Raw genomic sequence first — 24032 nt, 5'->3', positions numbered from 1 at the left:
ATATCTAGGGCTAACACACCCCTACCAGCGTGGCCCCTCCCTTTCGACCCCTACCCACATGCACCAGCTTTATGGCAGATGGCGTAGTTCACCCTCCCTCTGAACCTTCATTCCACCCCCACCCTCTGTAGCTTTTGTGCCCCTGTGCGTGCGGTGTTAGGGGGCTGCGACAACAGCCCTCCCTATTGCTTCCTCCCGCTTTGGCCCTATTGTAAACGAGGTTCAGGCTTCATGCATGGCGCAGCGATCAGGTGCCCTAACAGGGTTGTCAGCACCCGAAAAATCGTTTTTAGCTTAGTAGTGGTGCATTAGAGCCACAGGAGTTCATAGTACTTTCCTGAAACACTTGACCATGTTTGATCCCAAATAACGGAGAATTTCAAGAAAATTCTAGAGCCCTTGCAGTTTAAAGGTGTACCAATCATTATCAATAAGTTAATATGAAATTGTTTGCCTAATTTTTGAGTGCATAAATTCACAATTTACAGACTTCTACATCCTAGAGATTTTTTTTTATTCTGTTTAATTGTCATTGTTCCTTGCAGCTCTTCATGACAACTAAATACCTGATCTAGCAAATGCAGCAAGCTAACATTTTCCAAAGAGTTTTGAGATAAAAAAACCTTGAGCAAGGTTCTGAAAGGCAGAATTGTTCTAGCTACGACTTTAATTTGGGCCTTTACCAGTGTTATATTTTCACCAGGATTTGTTCTTTTTTTGTAGCTAAACACTTGATAAAAAAAAAAGCCAAATTCTGCTTGGTCATGAGTGTTATGTAACTGCTAAGGGACTTCTGTTTCCCTAAGGTTATCTCCATGACAACAGGGTTTAAGTCTCTTGGGACCTTTGGCACACGTAACCCTTCTGCAGGGCAAGGCCCCTGGGGCCTGGGGGTGGGGACACGTGTGGGTTAAAGGTTGCTGGACACTAAGGACACTGAAAGCGAATTGGAAAAGGGTTACGGTGACACGGGCTGAGGTCACCTCAGAAAATGCCTTGCATCTTCACAGCATTAGTTGCGGTCAAAGAAGTTCTTTCTGGTCATGAAAAACTGTGATGACCCTTGGAGCGGATGGCACACGCCACCAATTTATCTGATGACAGCTAACTCTCAATCATGTTTCACCCTGAGCTTGGCTAGTTACTGTCTTGGAATAAAAAAACTGTGTTCTGCATGTTATGCCAAGTGGGTGAATCTTTACTTATGTTGCATTGTACTGCCTCTCGAGACTGTAGCAGAGATTTAAGATACTCCTGCCACTTGTTTTCAAACAGATGCCTCTCTTTGGGCCCAAAACCACCGTTGACATTGAAGAGAAGTAAAAGGAATAGTGATCAATGTATGGGTTTTTCAATGTTAGATTTTTAAACATTTACATTTGGCTACACTCTTGCCTACTTTCCTCTCAGTTTCAGGCCTACTTTTTTATGGTTTAGTCCTCACATTGTAGGAAACAGAGCAAGGAGCCAAATAGAAGGTGGACAGAAAAAAAATCAATACTTTGCATGTCCAGTGGCGTATACAGATGACAAATGCAGCAACCGAAGACGCCATGATTAGTATGGAGAAAGAGAAGAATGGAACAAGAATAAAAAAAAATGCAGGGAATGAGTTGAGAAAAGAGTCGGGCCCCCACTCTCTCCTTCCTATCCCTTTGTTTTTCCCTTTTTCTTTTCTTGTGAACTGTAACGTGTTCCTCAGTTTGCTTTGTTATTGCCTGACAACCTGCTGACACTCATCCACCAACTCCCTGAAATTCTTGCTGCTCCCACAGTCATTTTTTTCTTAGTTCGCCTCCATATTTCTGTCTCGTATCCTTGCTATGTCATATTGTGTAGTTGCTATTTATTAGTTTCTCTACAAGTTGAAAGAGTCTGGTAAGGGAAAGAAGAGAGAAAAGGAGGGCGTTGGGGTAGCTGTGGTCATTCCAGCAGCTCTTGTCCCACCTGCCATCCTTCCATGATGGAGGGGGTGAAAGAAGAGTAGAGTGGGGAGCTGCATCTCTCTTTCCCTCGGCTAACTCACCCTGACAGGCGGGAACGCAGACTGCAGAGAGGAGGAGGATGACGAGGAGGGGCCTGAACCCCCACCCTCCAATCAGATGCTCCCTTCGCTCTCAGCCAGTGGCAGCAGGGCAAAAACAGTAGCAGGGCTAAAGCTAGTGGTCCTCTCTTCTCCTCTCCTCTTCTGCCTTCTCTTTTCCTAACACTCTAGGCATGGAGTACTATTCCTCCATCTCCTGGGCGTCACGCCTCTCTCCTCCACCCTGGCTGACCACTGCAGTGCATCCACGAGGTACTCTCTCCCTCTCTTTCTGATTTTCTTCCCCTCTTCCTTCGGCTCTCTCTCTCTCATGTACGTTCTCTTTGGCTTGTTGCTATCGGAGTATGTTCAAAAGAACTTTTTGGTGAATGCGATGCTGTCTGTGATCTTACTCTGTTTGTCCTACTAATGAAATAGAACCTATAAATGTTGGATAAGACTGCATATTTCATTGCAAAAGCAGATTTTCCACTTCACTTTTAGTTCAACTAATTATCCTAAATTGGTAATGTTGCATCGGCTAAATCCACCCTTGAATATTTTATGCACTGCATTGCTCTCTGGGCTGTAAAGTAGTAAACAACCGTTTATGTTTTGACTCCACAGTGAACAGCAGATGCTGTTGTGCAAAATATTTTGTTCCTCACACTTGATCATAACTTCATGAAATTCAATTACACAACTCTTTTTTTCTACTTCAATACATTGATATATTTTAACATAATTTGACCATGCTGCCTGTTACACAGCCATTACTCTTGTCATAGCGATGAAACGTGCATAAAATAAGCAGAACACCATTATTCAGATATTGATTTGTGAACAATTTTTTTTGCACTTATTTTTTTAACAGAACTTTACGGTAAACCTCTGCCAAACAAAGTTCAGTTTTAAAGTCCAGATATTAGCATGGCACACTTATGCATAATCTCTTAAATGGAGAATGCATTTCCAGGCTGCACGTTTCTAAAATCAGTGTGTCCACCCCCTCTTCTGTCTCTTGTATTGATTGGTTAATGGCATTATTTGTGGAGTGTGCCTCTCTGGACATAAGCCCTTTTTGGCCCCTCGCTGTATTTGTGTGCGTGTGTTTGGTCAATAGGAAGCCATTGAGGCCTGACCGATGGTCATCTTTCAGCGTTATTTGCTTTCACACCAAAGGTCAGGGGGGTCATAAGAAGTCAGAGGGTAATAAGTTTAACCCTGATAGGGCCAAGGTCACTTATAGCGTGACTCCAACGACACCTAATCAATACACCCCTCACACCATCCTCTTCGTATTCTGAGCAGGACTCTTTTTATGTTCTTAATATGTAATAAACAAGCATCTCATATCACCATGTGGAGACCTAAAAGTGTTTTAATCATTCCTAAATTACCTTCTAATTGTATTATTTTCTTCTGGTTTATGCTATTTGTTTTACGTCAAATGTTTTGTGAAGGCTGTTTACAAGTATTTTTGGTTTTAAAGCCATTCAAAGATGTTCGTGTCGTCTTAGGTGCAGCGAGCCAATTGTTGGAGGCAGAGCAGGGCAACACCCACCCGACAGATTTGTGAACCTTCTGGAAATTATTCACTCTGCGCTTCTGCACCTGCACATCTCATTCTCAAACCTCCCTCGTAAACCGATAATACTTTCACAAAATGTAATATTGCTGTTAAAATTTCATAAACAAAAAAACACATGGCAATAGAAAGTCTATAGTACAGTAGGTGTTGCACTGCAGTTCACTGTAGATTTCGACTTTCCATCCCCCTAAGTCCTAAGAGAAAAATGGCAGGTGTTTCTGAACCATACCTTGTGATAGCGACCAACAAAATGTTAAAACATGAAGCAAGAGCAGAAATGGTAGTGTGGGAAGGCCACCGGCTGGGCCACCGCATACGATAAGAGCCTCCATCTTCACTGATACAGCCATTTTACTACAGTACTAATAATCTTCTGGTCATTCAGACTACAGGTGCTGACATTAACATTGCGATTTTTGCTAAAATGTGCAGTTTTTATAAAGTTCTAATCTAATACACTCTTCGCTATGAAAACCGAAAGGCATGGGCATGCAATGTGATCACTAATTCATCTGTAGAGCTTATTTAAAATTCATTACTTTGCGAAAAATGTGTTAAAATAGTCAGCCATAATGACAGCAAGGTACAGACAGAAATATGCCCTTTTGCATACTCCGCTCTACTTCGCGTTTATATCCTCTGAATTCAACAAATTACTATAGGAATTGTTCGCACAAGTCAAATTGACCATTTCCAATTCCTTAATTAATAGTTTGAAAGTTTGGTTTATTTGCATTCTGCTATTCAGAGGTACAAGTGTCCTTTGATCTTGTAGCACTGAAGGAAATTACCGAAACAAAACAAACAACAAAAACTAATTAACACTATTAAAATGCTAATCATCAAAGTGATTTAACAAAAATCATGGGTAATCTTGGCATTATGAAATTGAATTTAAAAGACTAATATAAAAAAAACTAAAATGCAAATTCCAAAAACTCCAAATAAAGCAGATCTACTATACAAATTAAACATAAATGGTCAAAACTGATGCGTAATCTCATTAACCCGAACTCACCAACAGAAACTTAGAATGGCCTGCATTATTATTTGTGTGGAATAACCGTAAACATAACCCTACTGAACAGAGTCACCTCTTGAACCAGGCCACATACACTCAGTGCACTTTAACACGAACATACTACATTCCTCCTGTCCCGCTGGACCGAACAAGGGGAAAGAGGGAAAAGGGAAGTGCTCTCTCCATCTGTCTCACTCTATCTGAAAAAAAATTCTCCTTATGATTGCAGCTCTTGCAAACCAAGCAATGGTTAAACAGGAAGAAAGTGACCTGCAGGGTGGGAAGCCTATCAGGCAGGCTGAACATAGATCAATGAAGGGGGGCCATTGGAAGAAGCAGAGTCGTGGCTGCTCTACAATCAGAGAAATAGGGTGGGATTTCACAGGCTAGCAGCACATGCTCTCACCACGCCGAGAGCTGAAAGGCGTTTAGTACACGTGTGTGTGTTTGCAGTAGAAGGCCCTGGCGTCTTGGCACTGTCGCTTTTGAGGAAAAGGCAAGGTAAGATGCCTTTACATTAATATACAAAATTAATCCCGCTGTTGCACATTTATGTGCAGACAGGGCTCGACTGATGGATTTAGAAGTAAAAAAGTGCTTGCTAAAATAGTGATTAAATTTTACGATTATGATATATTCCTCAAAATAGATGATTTTAATTTAAAGTGTATGTTTTGTCAATTTCTTTCATTTACAGTGAGTTTTTATTTAGCAAAAATGTGCTTTGTCACCATGGGCCCCTGGCCCATATGGCACCGCCTGTAATTCAGTTGATTGCATTAATGCATGCATTGATTGATAGTAGTAGCCACTACTGTACAAGCACATCTGCTCATTCTACACTAAGGCAAAGCTTGACCACTGCTACTAATACTAATGTATTATATATATATATATATATATATTTTTTTTTTTTTATTTATTTTTTTTTTTTTATTAAATATTATTAATAATTTAAAAACAATCTATCCACTGTGTTTTTCCTTCCTTCAGTTTTTTTAACTATTATTTTTATATACTTTAGGAAAATGTGTAATTATTTTTATACAAATTTATAGCAGTGCAATTAAATTAATGCATTAATGTTACTATCATAATATGTTTTAGACATCGATACATTGTATCGCAACACAGCTGGGAGAAAAAAACGGCTTTAAAATCATACACAAGACAAAGTGTGAATGCGTAAATGTGCAAGTATGTGTTACTGTGTACAAAATAAACGACAGGTTATGTTGTAATTGTTGGGACATTTGTTTGATTATAGTGTGGTTAAATTCCGGCAGGGGGCCCAATCACAAAAGCCTCCTTTTCTCCGTAAGCTATCACTAATTAAAGATGACTATTACTCTAATTATGAAAACGTCCAAGACGTCTAGAGTAGTAAGACTTCAGAGTACACAATAAAGCTGGCCTCATTAATGAGACAAGTGCAACACCATGGATCCTTCTGTCAAGGTTTGGTCATATTGTCTTTTTTTGTTTTCAATTTTCTAGCAGACAATATGACGACAGAGGGGGGTCCCAGTCCACGACCACTGCCAGAGAAGCTGTTCCACTTTTCCAATTGTTTTTTTCCTCTCACCCTCTGCCCCTGGTGGGAAAGTATTTAGGACTTTAGGTCTGTGACAAATAAAAATGTCATCCCTGCTCAAGTCTGCCGCGATTGTTTGTGGGCAAACTCAAGTCTTGAGATGTTGCCTTACAGTGAGAGGAGATGCTGGGAATGGCTCTGTCCCCTTCACACGCACCCTTTGGTCAAGCCCAAGTTCTAGCCTTTCCCTAACAATACCACTCTCAGCACAGGGGGTCCACCTCAACTCAAAGCTCAAACAAATTCACATAGAAACACCATTGTACAGTAAAAGCCTTTTGAATATGACCGCCAACTGACACATCTCGTTTCAGTTCAAGGGGGAGGAAAGTGGTTGGAGAAAAATAAGTAACAAGGAAGGATACAAAAGAGCGTCTAATGGGCATGGTGGAAAAATGTAATTGCAAAAATTCTAATATTCTTCTAAATAAACGGGGATTTCAGAAAATATTGACATTTGTTAAACATGCACCAATAGGGAATTAATGGGAGGGGCAGGTATTTGTTTCATAAAAAAAAAAAAAAAAAAAAAAAACACATAATGGATTTTACTGTTGTGAAATCTAAAATGAATCGTGAAGCAGGTGAAACATGGCTAAATACGTCCAGCTTATCCGCTGAACAAAATTTGCAAGAAAACATCTCTCTTTTTTCAGTCATATTTTTTTCGCCATTTAACCCTTTATTTTCAACATGGGCTGTTGTTGACCTAGTTTTGATCAAAATCCTTAAAAGTAGAGTGTTCGTTTTTTGGCATAGTATTTGTATAATCAGTTTTTCTACAAACGATTGTTAAACAATAGTTAGTGTAGTAGAACCATGGTTCAGTTGTGGTTACTACAAGACCATTTTTTTATTATTTGTGATAAGAACCATGGTTAATATATAAGGGCAACTTACGTATTAAGTATTTACATTCGTAAGTTTTTTTTTATGTAATAGGTAACAATTTACCAAAATATAGACACATATTAATATCTTTCTTTAATCGTACCATATTATCTTTAAACAATGGCACTTTTTGATGCTTCGAACCTTAAACTACCAAACATATTATTTAGAATTTTTACAACTGCATCCCAGTAAATCGATTTGGTACAATTACATTTTCCCAAAATGCTTTATAATGGCTGAAACTCAATCTGCATAAGTAGTTTTTAATTCAGGTAAGTTTGATTAAAGATAAACCGAAACACCCTTAAGTGCTCACGTTTTTCTTGTCCCGTTTCTTTGATGGCTATCAGGTGTTTAGTACTAAATCACTTTTCCACCACTAGTTGAAATGGCCAGCATACAACTCCCACAAAAGCTAAGCCCCTCGTGCTTTGTAAAAAGGTCTGCAAGTTCTGGAGGAGCTGGCCTTTGATCTGGCCTACACGACTTAGTCTAGCAAACACACAACGGCTACTCTCTCTCTCTCCCTCCCTCGTTCCCTCTCCTTCACTCCATTCTTCTGTCTTTCTCAATTTGTTGCAGTGTTCAGGGGTGTCAAAGGACCCGGGCTGTGACTCTAAAGAAGCGACAGCGAGTGGGACATACACATCGGACGCTCGGACAATACAGGCTCAGGTTCCTGTGAGTTTGCCATGGCGACCGGTGGGCCCTGATAGCAGCAGGGATCACGCTCTTGCTGAGTGTGTGTGTGTGTGTGTGTGTAGTCGAAGGAGTGTGGGGTTATTGGGGGACACACGCCAGATGCCTTGGGGAGACGCCCTTCAGCTCACCAGCTGGGCGAGGCTAAACTGCCCCTCACGCGTCCGTTCTCGGCCTTAACGGATTAGACTGTTTGTTTACGGCACACTTCATATGCACACAAAATATTACAACAACTATGATCAGTAAAAAATTTGGTTCGTAATTGGTTTCGTTTCAGGACTAAGCCAGAAATTGTTTCTAAAATAGTATGAGGTTAAACAAGTTGAGGAAAAATTCCATTTTACTTTTTATAAATTTTGCATTATTCATTATACACACAAAATATTCATTTGATTGACTAATTATTTAACTTGACTGGTTGCAAACAATTTATATGAGCTGAATTTAAACAAACAAAAAACAGAAATGTGCGCACATCCAGAAAATCTCAAAGGCAGGTGCTCGATCATAATTTAAACATTTATAGCAAAAGATCAAAAGACAATCGGCACACTGCAACTTTGACTGTGAGTGATATTAAAGACTATTGAGAGCTAAAGTGGCAATGTGCCAATTTACTTTAAATCTTTTGCTACAAATCTGAATTTAAACTAACAAATTAGGTTGTTTGTTTAAATTTAATATAATTGTATTTTTTAGGCAGAAAATGTCTCATAGAGGAAAGCAAAATCAAAATATTTATATTTTACCATTTGAAAAAAAAAAAAAATCTCCTTTAAGACATCACAGAATAATGTAACTGTATCATGTTTGTTTGAATGAATTTGTATAATCTTATTTATGAGAATGTTGGGATAATTGGAGAGAAGGCCTGCCCCTGACCCCACCCCTAAACAAAATAATTTGTCCAACGTCAGAAATTCATACGAACTTGCTGTTAGCGTAAAATACTTACAAATTGAAACTCTGTAGGTTTAACAAATAATATGTGACAATAGAAAATAAATTTATTTGCTTATGTATAACAGTTATGAATTGAGAGGAGATTAACTAATGAAATGTGATAAAAGAAAATAAAGTTAGCCATTAACATAAAATAGTTACTAATTTAGAGGAGATTAACTGATGATATGTGAAAATAGAAAATAAATGCATCCGCTTACATAAAATATATACAAATTCAGAGGAGATTAACTGATGATATGTGACAATAGTTTCCCAGTGATGTATTGCAGCTGGAAGGGCATCCTCTGCTTAAAACATGTGCTGGATAAGTTGGCAGTTCATTCCCCTGTGACGACCCCACAGATTATTTAAGGGACTAAGCTGAAAAGAAAGTGAATGAATGAATGTATGTGACAATAGAAAATAAATTTAGCTGCTAATGTAAAATAGTTATGAATATATATGAGATTAACTAATGATATGTGACAATAGAAAATAAATTAAGCCGCTAAAGTAAAATAGTTACGCATTGAGAGATTAACTGATGATATGTGACAATAAAAAATAAATTTAGTTGTTAACGTAAAAAAGTTACAAATTGAGAGAATATTAACTGATGATATGTGGCAATAGAAAATAAATTTAGCCGCTAACGTAAAATATTTATGACTTGAGAATATATTAATGGATGATATGTGACAATAGAAAATAAATTTAGCCACTAAGGGAAAATAGTTACGAATTGATAGGAGATTAACTGATGACATGTAACATTAGAAAATAAATTTAGCCGCTAATGTAAAATTGTTACAAATTGAGAGATTAACTGATGATATGTGACAATAGAAAATAATATTTGCAGCTTATGTAAAATGGTTACGAACTGAGAGGTGATTAACTATTGATATGTGATAACACAAAATTAATTTAGCAGCTAATGTAAAATAGTTACGAATTTAGAGGAGATTACCTGATGACATGCGACAATAAAAATAATATTTGCTGCTAAATTAAAAATTACGAATTGTGATGAAACTGTGTAGGTTTAATTGATGATATGTGACAATAGAAAATAAATTTAGCCGCTAATGTAAAGTATTTACGAATGGAGAGGAGATTAACTGTTAATATGTGGCAATAGAAAATAAATTTAGCCACTAATGTAAAATAGTTACGAATTGAGAGGAGATTAACTGATGATATTTGACAATCGGAAATACATTTAGCCATTAATGTAGAACGGTTATAAATTCAGAGATTAACTGATATGTGGAAATATAAAATAAATAAATTTAGTCGCTTACAAAAAAATAGTTATGAATTGAGAGATTAACTGATTATATGTGGTGATAAAAAAAATATTTAGCAGCTAACGTAAAATAGTTACGAATTAAGAGTTTAACTGATGATATGTGGCAATAAAAAATAAATTTAGCCGCTAACATTAAATAGTTACGTATTGAGAAATTAATTGATGGTATGTGGCAATAGACAATAAATTTAGCCGCTAACGTAAAATAGTTACAAATTGAGAGGAGATTAACTGATGCTATGCTACAATAGAAAATTAATTTTGCTACTAACATAACATAGTTACGAATTGATTGGTAAATGTCTGATGATTTGTGACAATAGAAAATAAATTTAGCCGTGCATGTCATGAAAATGTCATGAAATCATCTCATGAAAATGTCATGAAATAATGTCAAGAAAATGAAAATACGAATTAGTTTGGGGACTTAAACTCTTTTGGCCAGTTATCTACACAAATGGTGTTTGGGGGTTTTAAGAAAAAAGTATTAAAAACAGGTCTTAATGTGCAAGTTTTTGAAAACAATACTGCAGATTATGCTATTTTTTTAATCTTTTTTATTTACCATATCCGTGTAAATCCGAGTACAACTTTTACTCATCATCTGTATGTGAAAACTTTTAAAAAATACAAAAATGTAAATGTAAATATTAGTCTGTTTTATTTTTTTAGGCATTTTTAAAAAAAAAAATCCAATCAACAACCAACGAACCACAGCTCTACCCTATTTTTTTTTTTTTACACTTTTAAACACTTAAAATGGATGAGTGTTGCTCGGCGGCGACGAAGTGGGCAGTAGGTAGTGTTGTCGCCTCATAGCAAGAAGGTCGCAGGTTTGAGCCTCGGCTGGGACAGTTGGCGTTTCTGTGTGGAGTTATCATGTTTTTCCTGCGTTCGAGTGGGTTTCCTCCGGATGCTCTGATTTCCCCCACAGTCCAAAGACATGCGGTACAGGTGAATTGGGTAGGCTAAATTGTCCATAGTGTATGAGTGTAAATGAGTGTGTATGGATGTTTCCCAGAGATGGGTTGCAGCTGGAAGGGCATCCGCTGCGTAAAAACGTGCTAGATAACTTGGCGGTTCATTCAGCTGTGGCGACCTCGCAGTAATATAGTGACTAAGCCGAAAAAGAAAATGAATGAATGGATGTTTATTGCAAAACAGAACACCTGTTAGGCTACTTCATTATTATGACTTTAGCATATTTTTACTCCCTAAAAACTAAACAATAAATATTTTGCATTTTACTTGTTTTTTTGCATATGGTTTTTAGGTTGATATGCACCAAGTTAATGTTAACTGTTAATGCTCACCTTAAACTCAACCCCTATGCTAGTTATTGACTAGCATCACAGCCAAACTGCTAAAGATGTATAAACTGACTGGGTAATCTCTGCAGGCAACTGTGATGTGATTACAGTCTCACATTGACCTGAAGAGGTTGAGCAGTCTGTTTACACCCAAAACCTGCGAGAATCTGATTTATACATCAAGACTACGTCGATGCTAATGTAAAATACTCTAATGTGCTACTTTACTATAACAACTTTAATTAACGAAAAGATGATCAAATGCGTCTTAAACTGTACCATGGAGCTAAAACAGTAAAGTGTTACCATTTTATGGCCGTAAACATCTGTACGCCCCCTGCTGGAGTAACCTGCTATTGAGCAGCTGATTTTTGGCATAATCTCAGCTGGCAACTGTGAGTAGTGTTTTCATCCCTCTCACAGGCGCTGCTGGGGTTCTGTCACACACAGCACCTGCAAAACAAGACAAAATATCATCAAAGAGAAGAGGGAAACCTGTGGAAAAAAGTTAAACTGTGGTATGGAATGTTTATAATTTATTAGTTCACCCACTTCAGTTTCTCTGGCGCTGCTGGAAGCCTGAGCTGCATGAGAACTTTCTGATGTTGGTGATACTGCATCAGGAACTGATTGGATGATATTCAGGAGCCATCAGTTCCTGATGCACTCCCATCAGCATCGAAAGAGACACCTGTGAGTTTTCTCACTTACAGTCACTTATACAAAGACGCCAGTACAATGTGGATTGTAAGAGAAATAATATGGTGATTGTTTTGAGCAGTTTATACAAACATTAAAGCTGCAGTTAGTTCCCCGCTAGAGGCACCAAACGGAATTTCTAATATGCTTGTGAAATTGCTGTATTATGACATCCTGTACAAAGATAATGTACATTGTTTTCTGCTGTGTTTCTGTATTAATGGGTTGTTCAGTTGTCTTCAATAAAGTTATAATTCTGTTTTACATTTTTTTCTTAGTGCCCTTCACATGTGTCAATGTCAGAAAAAAACCCATTGAGGATACCTGTAAGTTTAATAGCTGTATATCGACTAGGCATGGGCCAGTTTAAGATTCTGACAGAACGGGATAAAAAATATCTTGGTTTCACAGTATTGTGATTACTGCTCTAAAATATATTCTTTTTAAATGTTTGGATAAAAACCAACGTTTTTTTTTCCCATTTGAACACAATATATTTTATTTTGAGAAACATTTAAAATATTTTGGAGCATTAAACATTATTCATATTAAAAAAATCATTTAAATGAATTAATGACTTCTGCTGTCTTCATTAGTTTCAAAAACACAGATTTCTTTACAATTTAAAACGGCATCTTTGGATATCTTTTCTGCTGGAGAAACTGTTGTCCTAAAAACAAACAACAACAACAACAACAACAACAACAACAACAACAACAAAAACGTAAATAAAAAAATCTAACTCATACCTTAGGAACAGTGTAGCAGAAAATCTTTTCGTTTTCAATACCTTGACTTCTAAACCGCGGTATACCTTTAAAACCATTATCGTCCCATGCCTAATATCGACTGTTTTTAAATGCTATTAAACTTTTCGATAATTCCTTATTAAAAATGAACCGGTTTTATTATATTATAATTGTGCAAACCATGTTTTTTAATTATTTATTTAATTTTATTGATTATTTGGCATATTGATTACGATGTAGAGTTACTAAAAATGGCATGTTTAACCTATATGTGTTTTAATAAGTGTTCTTGTTGTTTTTATTTATAGTAAAACTACACTGTAAAAAAATATATATGATCAATTAGTAATGAAAGTTTAAGTTCATTGTAACATTGTTAAAATAGGTTAATCATGTTCTAACCTAATTTTAAGTTACGCAAGCTATTTTAAGTCAGATTAACACAATAAAAGTTCAATGGACTCATAAGGTTAATTTGATTCAGCTTAAAAATGTAAGGCAAACAGGATTATTTTTTTTACTGGGTATGAATTCTGTCATTGTTTACTCATTTTTACTTTGAATTTCTTTCTTCTTTTAGACTAAAAAGAAAAAAGAAACTAAAGAAATGTTGAAACCTGTAGGCATTGACTTCAATATTATTTATTTTTTTCTATTAGAAAAGTCAATGTTCACAGGTTTCCAGTATTCTTTAAAATACCTATTTTTTTGTGTTCAGCAGGAAAAAAGAAAACCAAAAAGATTTGTAAGCACATGAGGATGAGTAAATAGTGAGTGACTTTTTATTTTTAGGTGAACTATGCCTTTAATACACAGAACATTCAGAAAAACATTAAATAACTTTTTGGGCTGAAAATAAGACATTAAATTAAGACTTTTTTTATTAATAAAATACAAGTCAACATTTATCAGCTCATTGAGAGTCACATACAAGCAAAACAAAATTATTCATTTAGTTAATTCAGGTCTTGTGTAGGAAAACAGTTGATATGCAAGAAAGTGAACATTATTTACAACATGATCCACTTCTTTTCAGCCAGTAAGTCACAAGTTATAATATTGAATTGATATAATAAATCACAAAGTTTTCAGCAAATAAACATCTGTAATGTTCAACACAAGAAAAAGTATGCATAATTTTTAAATGATTTGTGACTGAAATATGTACTTTGTAAATACTGTGTTTTAGCCAGAGAAATGACTGATCGCCCCCTGGCGGTTAACCAAAATCTAATTGCAACTGTCTGAGAAGTCTTTAGTAAGGATGAAAGTAATTCAGTATTTCGATACAGAGACACCAGTTGATAATTTTCACAAATTTAATACAATTAAATTACCTAGCAAAGTATATGTTTTAAAACGGAGATAAAGGAGCGCCAAGTAGCTGCTGTTTAGTATTGCCATCTTGTGGCCGCTAACTTTACCGCGGATCAGCTCATGATAGGAAGTAACACTTTTTCCTCTCGAAGCTTAGTTTTACAATTGCTTGCAGTTTAAAAGTAAGTCGGGTTTTGTAACCTTGTTCTTCAGCTAACTTCAGTTGTATATTTTAAGAGTTAAACAACACCGGCGGCTCATATGAGCTCGAAGAGAGGAAAGGTTAAACGCACCAAAAATGTGCGTAATTTGGATTTGGACGATGCGCCTTCTTTAGCGCAGTCAATAATCGAGAAAAATCATCCAAATATTATACCTGCAGGGCGACAGTTAGAAAGAACACCTCCATGTAAGAGCGAAAGAATCACAATACACCAGCTCAGCAAACCAGACGCTTCTCCAACAGCAGACCAAGCGGTCAAAGATGAGCCACGTGCTCAGGTAAACAAACACACAACCGTGTTACTCACAAAAATGTATAAAAATGACTTTGACAGTTAAAATATGATGTTGCTATTATATATATATATATATATATATATATATATATATATATATATATATATATATATATATATATATATATATATATATATATATTTTTTTTTTTTTTTTTGTGTGTGTGTGTGTGTGTGTGTGTGTGTGTGTGTGTATTATCCGTTTTTTAAACTTCCTTTGGCCATTATTTCTAAGTTAGCAAATATAGTAAGACAATTGTCATTGGCTACTAACTAAACAAGGTTGTAGTAAAGGTTTATAGGTATTGTATCAACAGTTTGTCTAAAAATAAAATAAATAAGCTTAATTAGTTTTAGTAAAGGTTTGGATAAAGCTGATTTCTTTTCCGATTATGCATATAAATATTTTTGTCCCTTAACTCACAAGCTGAACAAAATTCTAACCATTATTATGTATCAAAAATAAAATCATAATATAAAATTTTTGTTATTAGAATGATGAAATTTCCATAAAGCTACCACAGTAAAGTGCACAACATGAATATCTACATACAATTAATATGAAAACAATCTCTTATAAATGCTTGTTCAAAGGGAAACTCAAACTACATCTCTTAGAAAAAACTTTAGGAAATTGATCTTATTGGGCCTATCTTTCTTTCTGCTGTGTGCATTCAATATTTTTGCGTTATGTTGGTTGTACTGTATGCTGTTTTATCTGTTGTTTTCTACTTTTGATAATTTATAACCCAATGAATGTACAGCACAATGGTCAACTATTGTTTCATTGTGCTTTATAAAGTAAAGTGAGGAAAGTAAAATTACTGAATATTTACATATTTGCAAAAATGTTTATTATAAGCTGAAACTTTTCACCAATATTTCAACTTTATATTTCCAGGCATAGACGCTTGTAAATGCTAAAGAAAAATAACTTGTCTTTACTCAATATTAAAAATGGTTATATAAATATGCATGCATTTTTTGTTGCTTAAGATAAAACAAAGCAATAGTCATAATCATACTTTTCTCATACAGAATCATTTATATGATGTTTCCAAATGATTTAATTCTTTCTAAGGAAATTGCTAAACCTGTTCCTCAGAATGGAAGTGAAGAGCGAGATGAGGGGAAGTCCATCAGGAGGTCTAGTTCAATAGTTGCATCAGGTGATTTCAAATGGTCACTGACACCAGAGCTTACAGTTACAGAATTTTTTTCTATGCTTCTATATTTTCTAATATCAGATTTACACTGATCTCACTCACTGTTTTTTTTGGAATACCACTTTATTGCTTTAACATTTACTTTCATGGCTGTCCAGCAACAACTGGGAATGCTGACCCCGAAAGCTTCATCCAAGGAATGCAGGGATATCAATGGACAGACACAGACCTGGAGTTTATATATGAAACCAAAAGGAAAAAGCAAGTTCAACAGGCGCAGGTCAATTTTTTATTATGTTAGATTACATATAGAGAATGGGAATCTACGTCATGGGGAGTTGTGTTCCACCATGTTTTTGGACACGGTTAGCAGAGGATAGTGTAAACTAATGCAAACCACCATAGAAAAAGTAATAAAATTTTATAGTAATACTTTTTGAAACATCTTTCAGTAATAGAATACAAAAGGACTAATGTGTTGTGGATACCTTAATAAACTCTGTTTGTGTGTCGGAGAAGTAACTAGGTAGGATTTTGTTTTTCTGGAAAATTTATTGTGATATGAATATCATTTCATTTCATGACTTATAACTCCATTTTAAAAGTTTTCATCATTTTTAATTTATGATCGTGATTTTGTTGGGCAGTGAATTGTAGTACCCAAAAGGTTTAACCCATTTGTGCCCAAATTTTGTTAAATCGTTTCATGCATGTAGCCTTGTTAATAGTGTCCTATATGAACATGTTTTGCATTAATTTTCTCCAGGTTTTTGAATTTTTTTTCAAGAATATCGTATTTGAATATGTGGCAACTATACTTGTCGGTGGGCAAATAAATTGTAAGAACACTTTGATGTAAAATTTGAAATGAGGAGAACATTTGGCATTCTAACTCAAAAAAATGCTTTTAACAGATCAGTTAATATCAATAAATGCATTTATTGTTTTTAAAACGTATTTATTTATTAAAAACCATTTGATATGAACCCCCTGTAAATTATCCATCCTATAATTTAATGAATATGTAAAAAAATAGAACTAATCCATTTGTCTTAGAGTGAGGAAACACACACACACACACACACACACACACACACACACACACACACACACACACACACATTAATTTCCCCAACAGACTACTGTCACAAAATCACAAGAGTAGAAAGTATTTGGTCCCACACTACAGAGTTACAGCAGTCAAAAAAAAAAAAGAAACATAAAAAAGTGAAGTACATACCACAATGGTGACATAAAACAAATAAGTATTTTTTTTTAATTAAATCTTACTACAGACTTTTGTAGACATCTGACAGAAATAGTCAAAACAGCTTTGTAGGCTAATAAGTAAAGCTGCTGATTCTGTTTGTGGAGTTGTTTAATGGTCTTGATGGGTTGAAATTCTGAGTGATTTATTGAGTTTTCAGTTGAGTTCCTATGCTATTTTGAACATGCCACATTTCTCTTTTTCTCATTTATTCATGATGTGTTTGCATGTGTTTATTATTTCGACCCTACTGATAAATCGATTAAGCCTCATCTCATCTTAATCTGCTTTACAGCTGGAGTTAAGTGAAGTCCAGAAATCTCTGAAGAGAATGAGGCAAATGCGGGACTTGGCCATTGCTGCCCATGTCAAAATACAAACAGAGCTCTCTAAGGTACGCTGAGGGAGCATTTGAAGAGATTTTCGTAATATGATTTAACGCAATATGATTTAAACCATGAGCTACTGTATGTACTGGTGTTTCAGGTGCCGTCGTGTGATCGGATGCAGCAGATTTCCTATAAAATACTTCTGAGGTCCCAGAACTCCAGTCAGCTGGAAGGACTTGATTTTAAAGCTCGACTTGCTCAGCTAAAGTATGCTAATGTGATCTGCACTATAGCCGAGGAGAAGACAGAGGTCAGCAAACTCAAGGCAGAACTGGAAAAGGCACAAGCAATGAGGTACAGTATTAACCCAACAGTTTGTATGTTGTGAAAAAGTTATGGAAAGATGGTAAATCCACCCTCTCTCAACCCCTGAGGATACAGTGGCTGACAACATGTTTTAGCAAGCATGTTAAATCTTCTAATCCTGTGCACTGATTTCACATTTCACTGTATGTTTATAGTATTTTTTTTTGTCTGTCGTAAGATAGCTCAGTCACTAATTTGGCTGTTACACACCTCTAAGCTCAGTAAGCTAAATTTATTGTATTAGATCTAGATGGAATACATCTGTTTGTCCCATCTATTGGCTATAGACTGAACAATTAAAGGGCACCTATGGTGAAAAATCTACTTTTCAAGCTGTTTAGACAGATGTGTGTAGATATAGTGTATAGACCATCATATTGGGGTGATATAAACACACACAGTCCTTTTTTCAAATTAACAACATAAAAACAGTGGACCAATTGGAACGGTTTTTAGATCGACTGCAACTTGACGTAGGAGTGCGGTCCCCCCGCCCACCCATATTGATTGACAGGCGCATCACCATATCCTTAGTTTGTTGTTTCACGTATTTTCAGCGTGTGAGTCAAAGCGGTATCACTAAAGGAACACCCTTGCGGCTCATTGGGCTCAACACAAGATCAATTATCTCCACAGTATCTATCTAATAGGGATTATTGTTTGTACCTTTTGGTAGGTTTGCAAACGTGTACTTTGCATTGCGTCTACATTAAACTTCATCCGTTTGCATTTCTCGCGATCACAGAAGCTCCCTGTGAGTGTGATCTTAACCACTTAAACCACTTAAACCGGGTCAGTGATGTCATCAAATTTCGCTTTAAGATTTAAAAGGCTAGCATTGCACTAGACCCCCGTAAGTGGTTTCGTTTAAAAGTATAGAATCTATATTTTATGCACATATGTATCACTTTGGTTTTTATTTTACTGTACAAAAGTTATTTACACTGAAATACACAGTAATTTGGATACCTGAGCTAGGTATTTTACATTGGTTCATTTTCATATTTTTCATATGACACATTTACAAGTTATAGCTCAAATGAAAGTTATTGCCGGTGCTTATATGATTCTAGCATTCTTTTCACTGAATAATATTCAAATATCTAACAGTTGCCGAATGAATTGCGGTGTTTCCATGGCGCAGAAGTGAAAACAATACATTTTTGATCACTAAGCAACCCCAGATAGCACAGACAGCTGTCATCTCTTTCCTTATGATGTGTGCTTCAGGGCCATTCTCCTCTGTTTTTAAGGTGATGTGCATAAGTAATCCTTTTATATGTCTGATGTGGTCCAAACACAGTGAATTAAGTTTGATCAAACAAAAGAATAGTGAAATATTAAAACAATGATCAGTCTCTGTGGCTTGTATAGCACCACTCATCAGTTGGAATACAATAACTTTTGCATAGATTATGGTAGAGACATTTTTCTTTTTTCCTATGATTACAGACATGTGCAGGAACCACCAAAATTAATTACAGCATGCTAGACCACACAGTTCCAAAAAGCTACACTTAAATTTGAGTTTATAAAAAAAAATACAAAAAGTGCCTCTTTTTTAAGGTGTTTATTATAACACAGACAACATATGCAGTTATTTTAAACCCTTTTAATAGTGTTTTATGAAAATTCAAAGGGTTTTCTTTAAAATTATACCAAATTTTTCCATTTACACCTCTGCATGTGGATTTGGGAAGCTTTTAAATTTGGGTAGGCAAAATCCAGGCGGAAATCCCAAAATAGCAGCAGAGTTTAACTGGTTAACTAAGTGCAGCTGGAAAAGTGCAAGCACGTTGCCTCATGTGCACGTCTCTCCATTGCAAATGAAATGTCAACCTTGCCTGCAGTTTGCACACCAGAAGCGCCGCTCTGCATGGCGCAGCGCCATGCATTTCAGAATTCTAAACATAGGTTTCTATCAGGGTGCACACAGCAGTGTTTTAAGTCGGCGGCTGGGCACCGCGGACAGCCGCTGACTTGAAGCACCGTTGTGTTTACCCTGATAGAAACCTATGTTTACAATTATAAAATGCATGGCACTGTATGGCGCGACGATCGGGACTCTTCATGTTTCTGCCGCGCCACAGAGAGTGTCTGGTGTGCCGTTTTGCGGCTTCGAGCGACGCATCCGGTGCCTCAGTCAAAGTTAATTCAGTTTGCGTGGTTATTAGTCTCGTGTACAAGCTCGGCTCTTGAAACTAGCACACAGTTGGCTGTAAAACTATGCAAAGACACAAATGATTTTGTACCCTCTGCTTGGTCTGTGTCCGAGTCGTACATGTACGGCTGAATGGTAATTATGTAGCTTAGCTTCTCTCTGTCTGCCTGTCTGTTGCAAACACAGAGCGTGGGAGCTCTTGGCTCCGCCCCCTTGTTACATTGGGCGGGAAGCCGAAACTAATTTTCATGTAAAGCAACACATCCCTAAAACAGCGAGCTGTGTACTCGCAGTGGCGTAGCGGACGGGCCCCGCGTGATTAGGGGGCCCCGCGTCGTCGTGATTTTCAATAATTAAAAATCCACCGGCGAACGCAATAATCAAACTCTTGGGAACAACTGTGGTCGGAACCAAAGTTCACACGTCTGTGTTCTCTGAACACCTCTCAAGCAGTGGACTGCTTCATTCTGATTGCTTGCCGCCAATGTTGCCAACTTAGCGACTTTGTCACTAGATTTAGCGACTTTTCAGACCCCCTTAGCGACAAATCTAGCGACTTTTTTTGTGTGTTATTGGAGATTTTTTTTAGACTGTCATTTGTCCATATTGTACCGTCCCTACTCTTCTCAACGAGCTGCGTGTGATGCCGCCGGCCCCTCCCCCGCCTCACAGCACTGACAGGCGGCCCAGTCAGTCCTCTACAGCAGCCTCTCCCACCTGCAGCCCGAGAGCAGATCACCCCTCTGCGTACCGACGACAAATAATTTAGCACAGGCAGTGTGAAGGTATTTCCCTTGTACAGTCAAACCGATCTACTTCTACTTTATTTTAACAATTTAATTGGACCGTTTATTCTTTTCTTGTTCACAATCACAGATATTAGTGACAGTTTCTGAACTTGTCTGAGTTTATTACATATGAGAGATTACTGCACATTCACTACATATCTATAATGACATACTGTATTCAAACAGCAATAAATTTAGTTAAATAAACATGCTTACATAAAGTGTAGTGCAATTATAAATACCCCTTTATTAACCATAGGCTGTTAAACAGAAACGGTAGAACGTGATGACGCCAGTGATATGCAAATTGACGTATGACATACCCCCCCCCCCCCCCCCTCCCTTTATCAGGGGGCCCCGTCAGCGATCCCTGCAGGGGGGCCTCTGCATTTTGCGCTACGCCACTGTGTACTCGCCCTAACATGACACTTTTTAACACTTTATAATAAAAACATCTGAACTGTGTGTTGAACTTAACCTAAACTGGCACACTCAGAAGAACCATAATATTAATATGAAATCATAAAAAATGGTAAACTATGCACCCTTTAATACAAATGCAAATAGCGTTTAACAATTTTTAAATTATTAAATGATCAAAATGATTAAAACTCATTTAACAATTTTCAATATATTTTAATTTTCATTCAGTGGAATAAATGCTCAATATTTTTTGTTTGCAGAGAAAAGGAGGAGCAACTCACGAAGGACATTGACAGCTATAAGGAAAAGATCAATCAAATCGAGGTGATTGCCAGCATGAGTCCATTCTTATATTAAACGGCCACTTGTTTAATGTATTGCACTGAAGATTATCATTTTTCTGTAAAGGTAAACGTACATACACTGACTGCAGAAATAGCGGCTCTGGAATCCCAACTGTCTGGTAAAGAGGTTAGTTGATCACTTTTTGCCACTTCTTACCTGACTTTACCCATAGCAATTCTTAGACATTCAAACGGAATAAGACTTGAGGCCCATTCACAATACAGATTATAACTACGACCTTGTAGTATTTATTAGCAACCATAAAAGTAAAGTCCACACCCCAATTATAATATTAACAATTTAGAACTATTTTTTTACAAATGGTGTAGGATTTATTGCATTGGCAGCCAATCAGAAACCAAGAACAGCAGACAAAAATGGTTGGAGTCACTTTAAAGTAATTTATTCTATCTTTATTTTATCAGGAAAAAAGGCAGCCTGTCAAAAGGGGATTTTACCCTGGAGAAATATTTTCATATATCCCTAAACAATTGGCATAAATACTCACTTTAGGCATACTTGTGTTAATGGAGGATGGATTTCCATTCTGCGAATGTCATTTTGGGAATCTTAATTGGCTTGTATTTCAGAGTAGGTTGCAACCAAAAACATGGCCCAAAAAAATTTAGAGACTGGCCTGGGGGCTGATTCCTGTAACTGAGTTCCTATAACTAACTGGGGCAAAAGCCCTAATCATCAATTTTAAATAGCTTTTTTAACATTTAAACTGACAGAACTGAAGCATACATTGTTGTGGACATTAATATAGTTCATCTCACTGGTGTGAAAGGGCCTGTAATCTTTATCTTCCAAATATTGGTGAATGAATATGCTTTTTACTTATGTAGGAGGCACTACGGCCAGCTAAACAATTGCAGCAAGTCAGAAAAGGCCTCCAAACCTCTGCTGCCTCTAATGCCAATAAAACCCATCCAGCACTTAAACCTTCCGCATCTGCAACAAAATCTTCTAGTGCTGCTTCTGCCACGAAACCTACTAGTGCCACTTCTGCAACGAAACCTTCCAGTATCAATTCTGCCACCAAACCTTCAAGTGGCGCTTCTGTCGCAAAAACTTCTAGAGCCACTTCTGCCCTGAAACTTTCCAATGATGCTTCTGCCCCGAAACCTTCCAGTGCCGAACATTCTGGTGCCACTTATGCACCTGAACCCTCCAAATGTTCCAGATCTCTGTCTCCCCTAAATTCTTCTAGCACCGCTTCTGCCCCTGAACCCTCTAAACCAACTATAGCCACTTCTGGACCCAAACCTTCCAGTGCTGTTTCTGCCACCAAACCCTCCAAATCTTCCCGTGCTGCTTCTGCCACCAAACCCTCCAAATCTTCCAGTGCTGCTTCTGCCACCAAACCCTCCAAATCTTCCAGAGCTGCTTCTGACCCCAAACCCTCAAAATCTTCCAGAGCTGCTTTTGCCACCAAACCTTCCAAATCTTCCAGGACTGCTTCTGCCCCCAAACTCTCCGAACCCTCAGCTGTCCCTAAACCCCCAAAATCCACTGCAACCCCTTCAAACCCCCTCAAACCACCTGCTACCATGAAAGACTCCAAAACTCTCAAACTCACCACCGGCATAAAGGCTTCAGCAGATGATGTTGCTGGTCTGCGCCGCTCTAAAAGAATTGCTTCTAAGAAAGATAAGTGATCAATTTGTTTAGAACCTTTTTCTTACTCTCATATATGATGCCATTTTTGTCTTGAAATCATGTTTTTGGAGTGGGAGGATTTACTTTTAAACTGTTTTAAATTTTTTTATTAAAATCAGATGTAATTGACAAAATGGACAACATGCATTTAGATGTTTTGCACTCTTTTTTTTTTCTTTAAGCCATGCATTAAGAGTGCATTTTATTTTGGAATTAATAAATGTTTTTTCAACTGTCTCTACATTTGTCTGGGCTGTGTTGTAAAAGGCTGTAGCTTCTTCAGAAAATCTGAGAAACCCAACATTGTGAGCAGCTCTTACAAATAATTTTCCTTTCTACTTAGAAATTAATTAGGTCAGTGCCTAATTGACCTAAACAACCCTGTGGCCAAATAATATCCTGTTGGAAATGATAGCTGATGTGCTTTGGAAAATAATGTCTTCTAGTTGTTCAAAGCTGGTAGACCAGCAAAAAAACCTGCTAAATCAACTGGTCAAGCAGAGGATTCAAGCTGATTTCCCCCCCTCCCCCAGCAAAGACTCTGTAGGCTTACAAACTTTTATTTTAGCTACAGTAAGTGTAAACCTTGTTTTATGCATTATTGTAGAGAATTAAACTGGAATTTCCAGCATGGTAGGTAGTTTCACTTACAAGGACGCTAAAAACTGCAAGCTCTGCATTAGCAGAAAAAGCCTAATGCAAAGAAAAAGCCTAATGCAACACGAGACACAAAGAAGCACTGTAGACTCTTGCCAGAAAACACAAACACTATTCAGAAACCAAAAAGATGACACCCTAGAATCTTGCTAGAGTACCCGAGCAATATCCTGAAACCCTAGCAACAACTATA

The 24032-nt window shown here is 36.9% G+C and overlaps 1 protein-coding gene and 3 non-coding genes across 9 annotated transcripts in view; all 4 read left to right on the top strand.

Annotated features, from left to right (window-relative positions):
• The first annotated feature begins 2195 nt into the window (after positions 1-2195).
• si:dkeyp-34c12.1 overlaps positions 2196-24032 on the top strand; it is a 49937-nt gene continuing 28100 nt past the window's right edge. Inside the window, exons 1-9 of one of the 6 annotated variants that reach the window (XM_073936686.1) lie at positions 2196-2296; positions 7706-7804; positions 15757-15844; positions 16000-16121; positions 17404-17502; positions 17595-17791; positions 21436-21499; positions 21584-21646; positions 22369-23419. In XM_073936686.1, coding sequence (XP_073792787.1) covers positions 16041-16121; positions 17404-17502; positions 17595-17791; positions 21436-21499; positions 21584-21646; positions 22369-23181 — 1317 coding nt within the window. In that variant the 5' untranslated portion in view covers positions 2196-2296; positions 7706-7804; positions 15757-15844; positions 16000-16040 and the 3' untranslated portion in view covers positions 23182-23419. 6 annotated transcript variants of the gene reach the window in all.
• dre-mir-216b (microRNA 216b-1) lies at positions 11460-11536 on the top strand. Its single transcript, NR_030119.1, has one exon. It is a non-coding gene; the product is annotated as a microRNA 216b-1 (primary transcript).
• On the top strand, positions 11756-11844 carry dre-mir-216a (microRNA 216a-1). Its single transcript, NR_034184.1, has one exon. It is a non-coding gene; the product is annotated as a microRNA 216a-1 (primary transcript).
• Positions 11981-12078, top strand: mir217-1 (dre-mir-217). The gene has a single exon (NR_034185.1). It is a non-coding gene; the product is annotated as a dre-mir-217 (primary transcript).

The sequence above is a fragment of the Danio rerio genome, chromosome 22 (assembly GCF_049306965.1).
Source record: "Danio rerio strain Tuebingen ecotype United States chromosome 22, GRCz12tu, whole genome shotgun sequence".
NCBI lineage: Eukaryota > Metazoa > Chordata > Actinopteri > Cypriniformes > Danionidae > Danio > Danio rerio.
The sequence above is the reverse complement of the archived record's forward strand: the minus strand, read 5'-3'. Positions and strand labels throughout refer to the sequence as shown.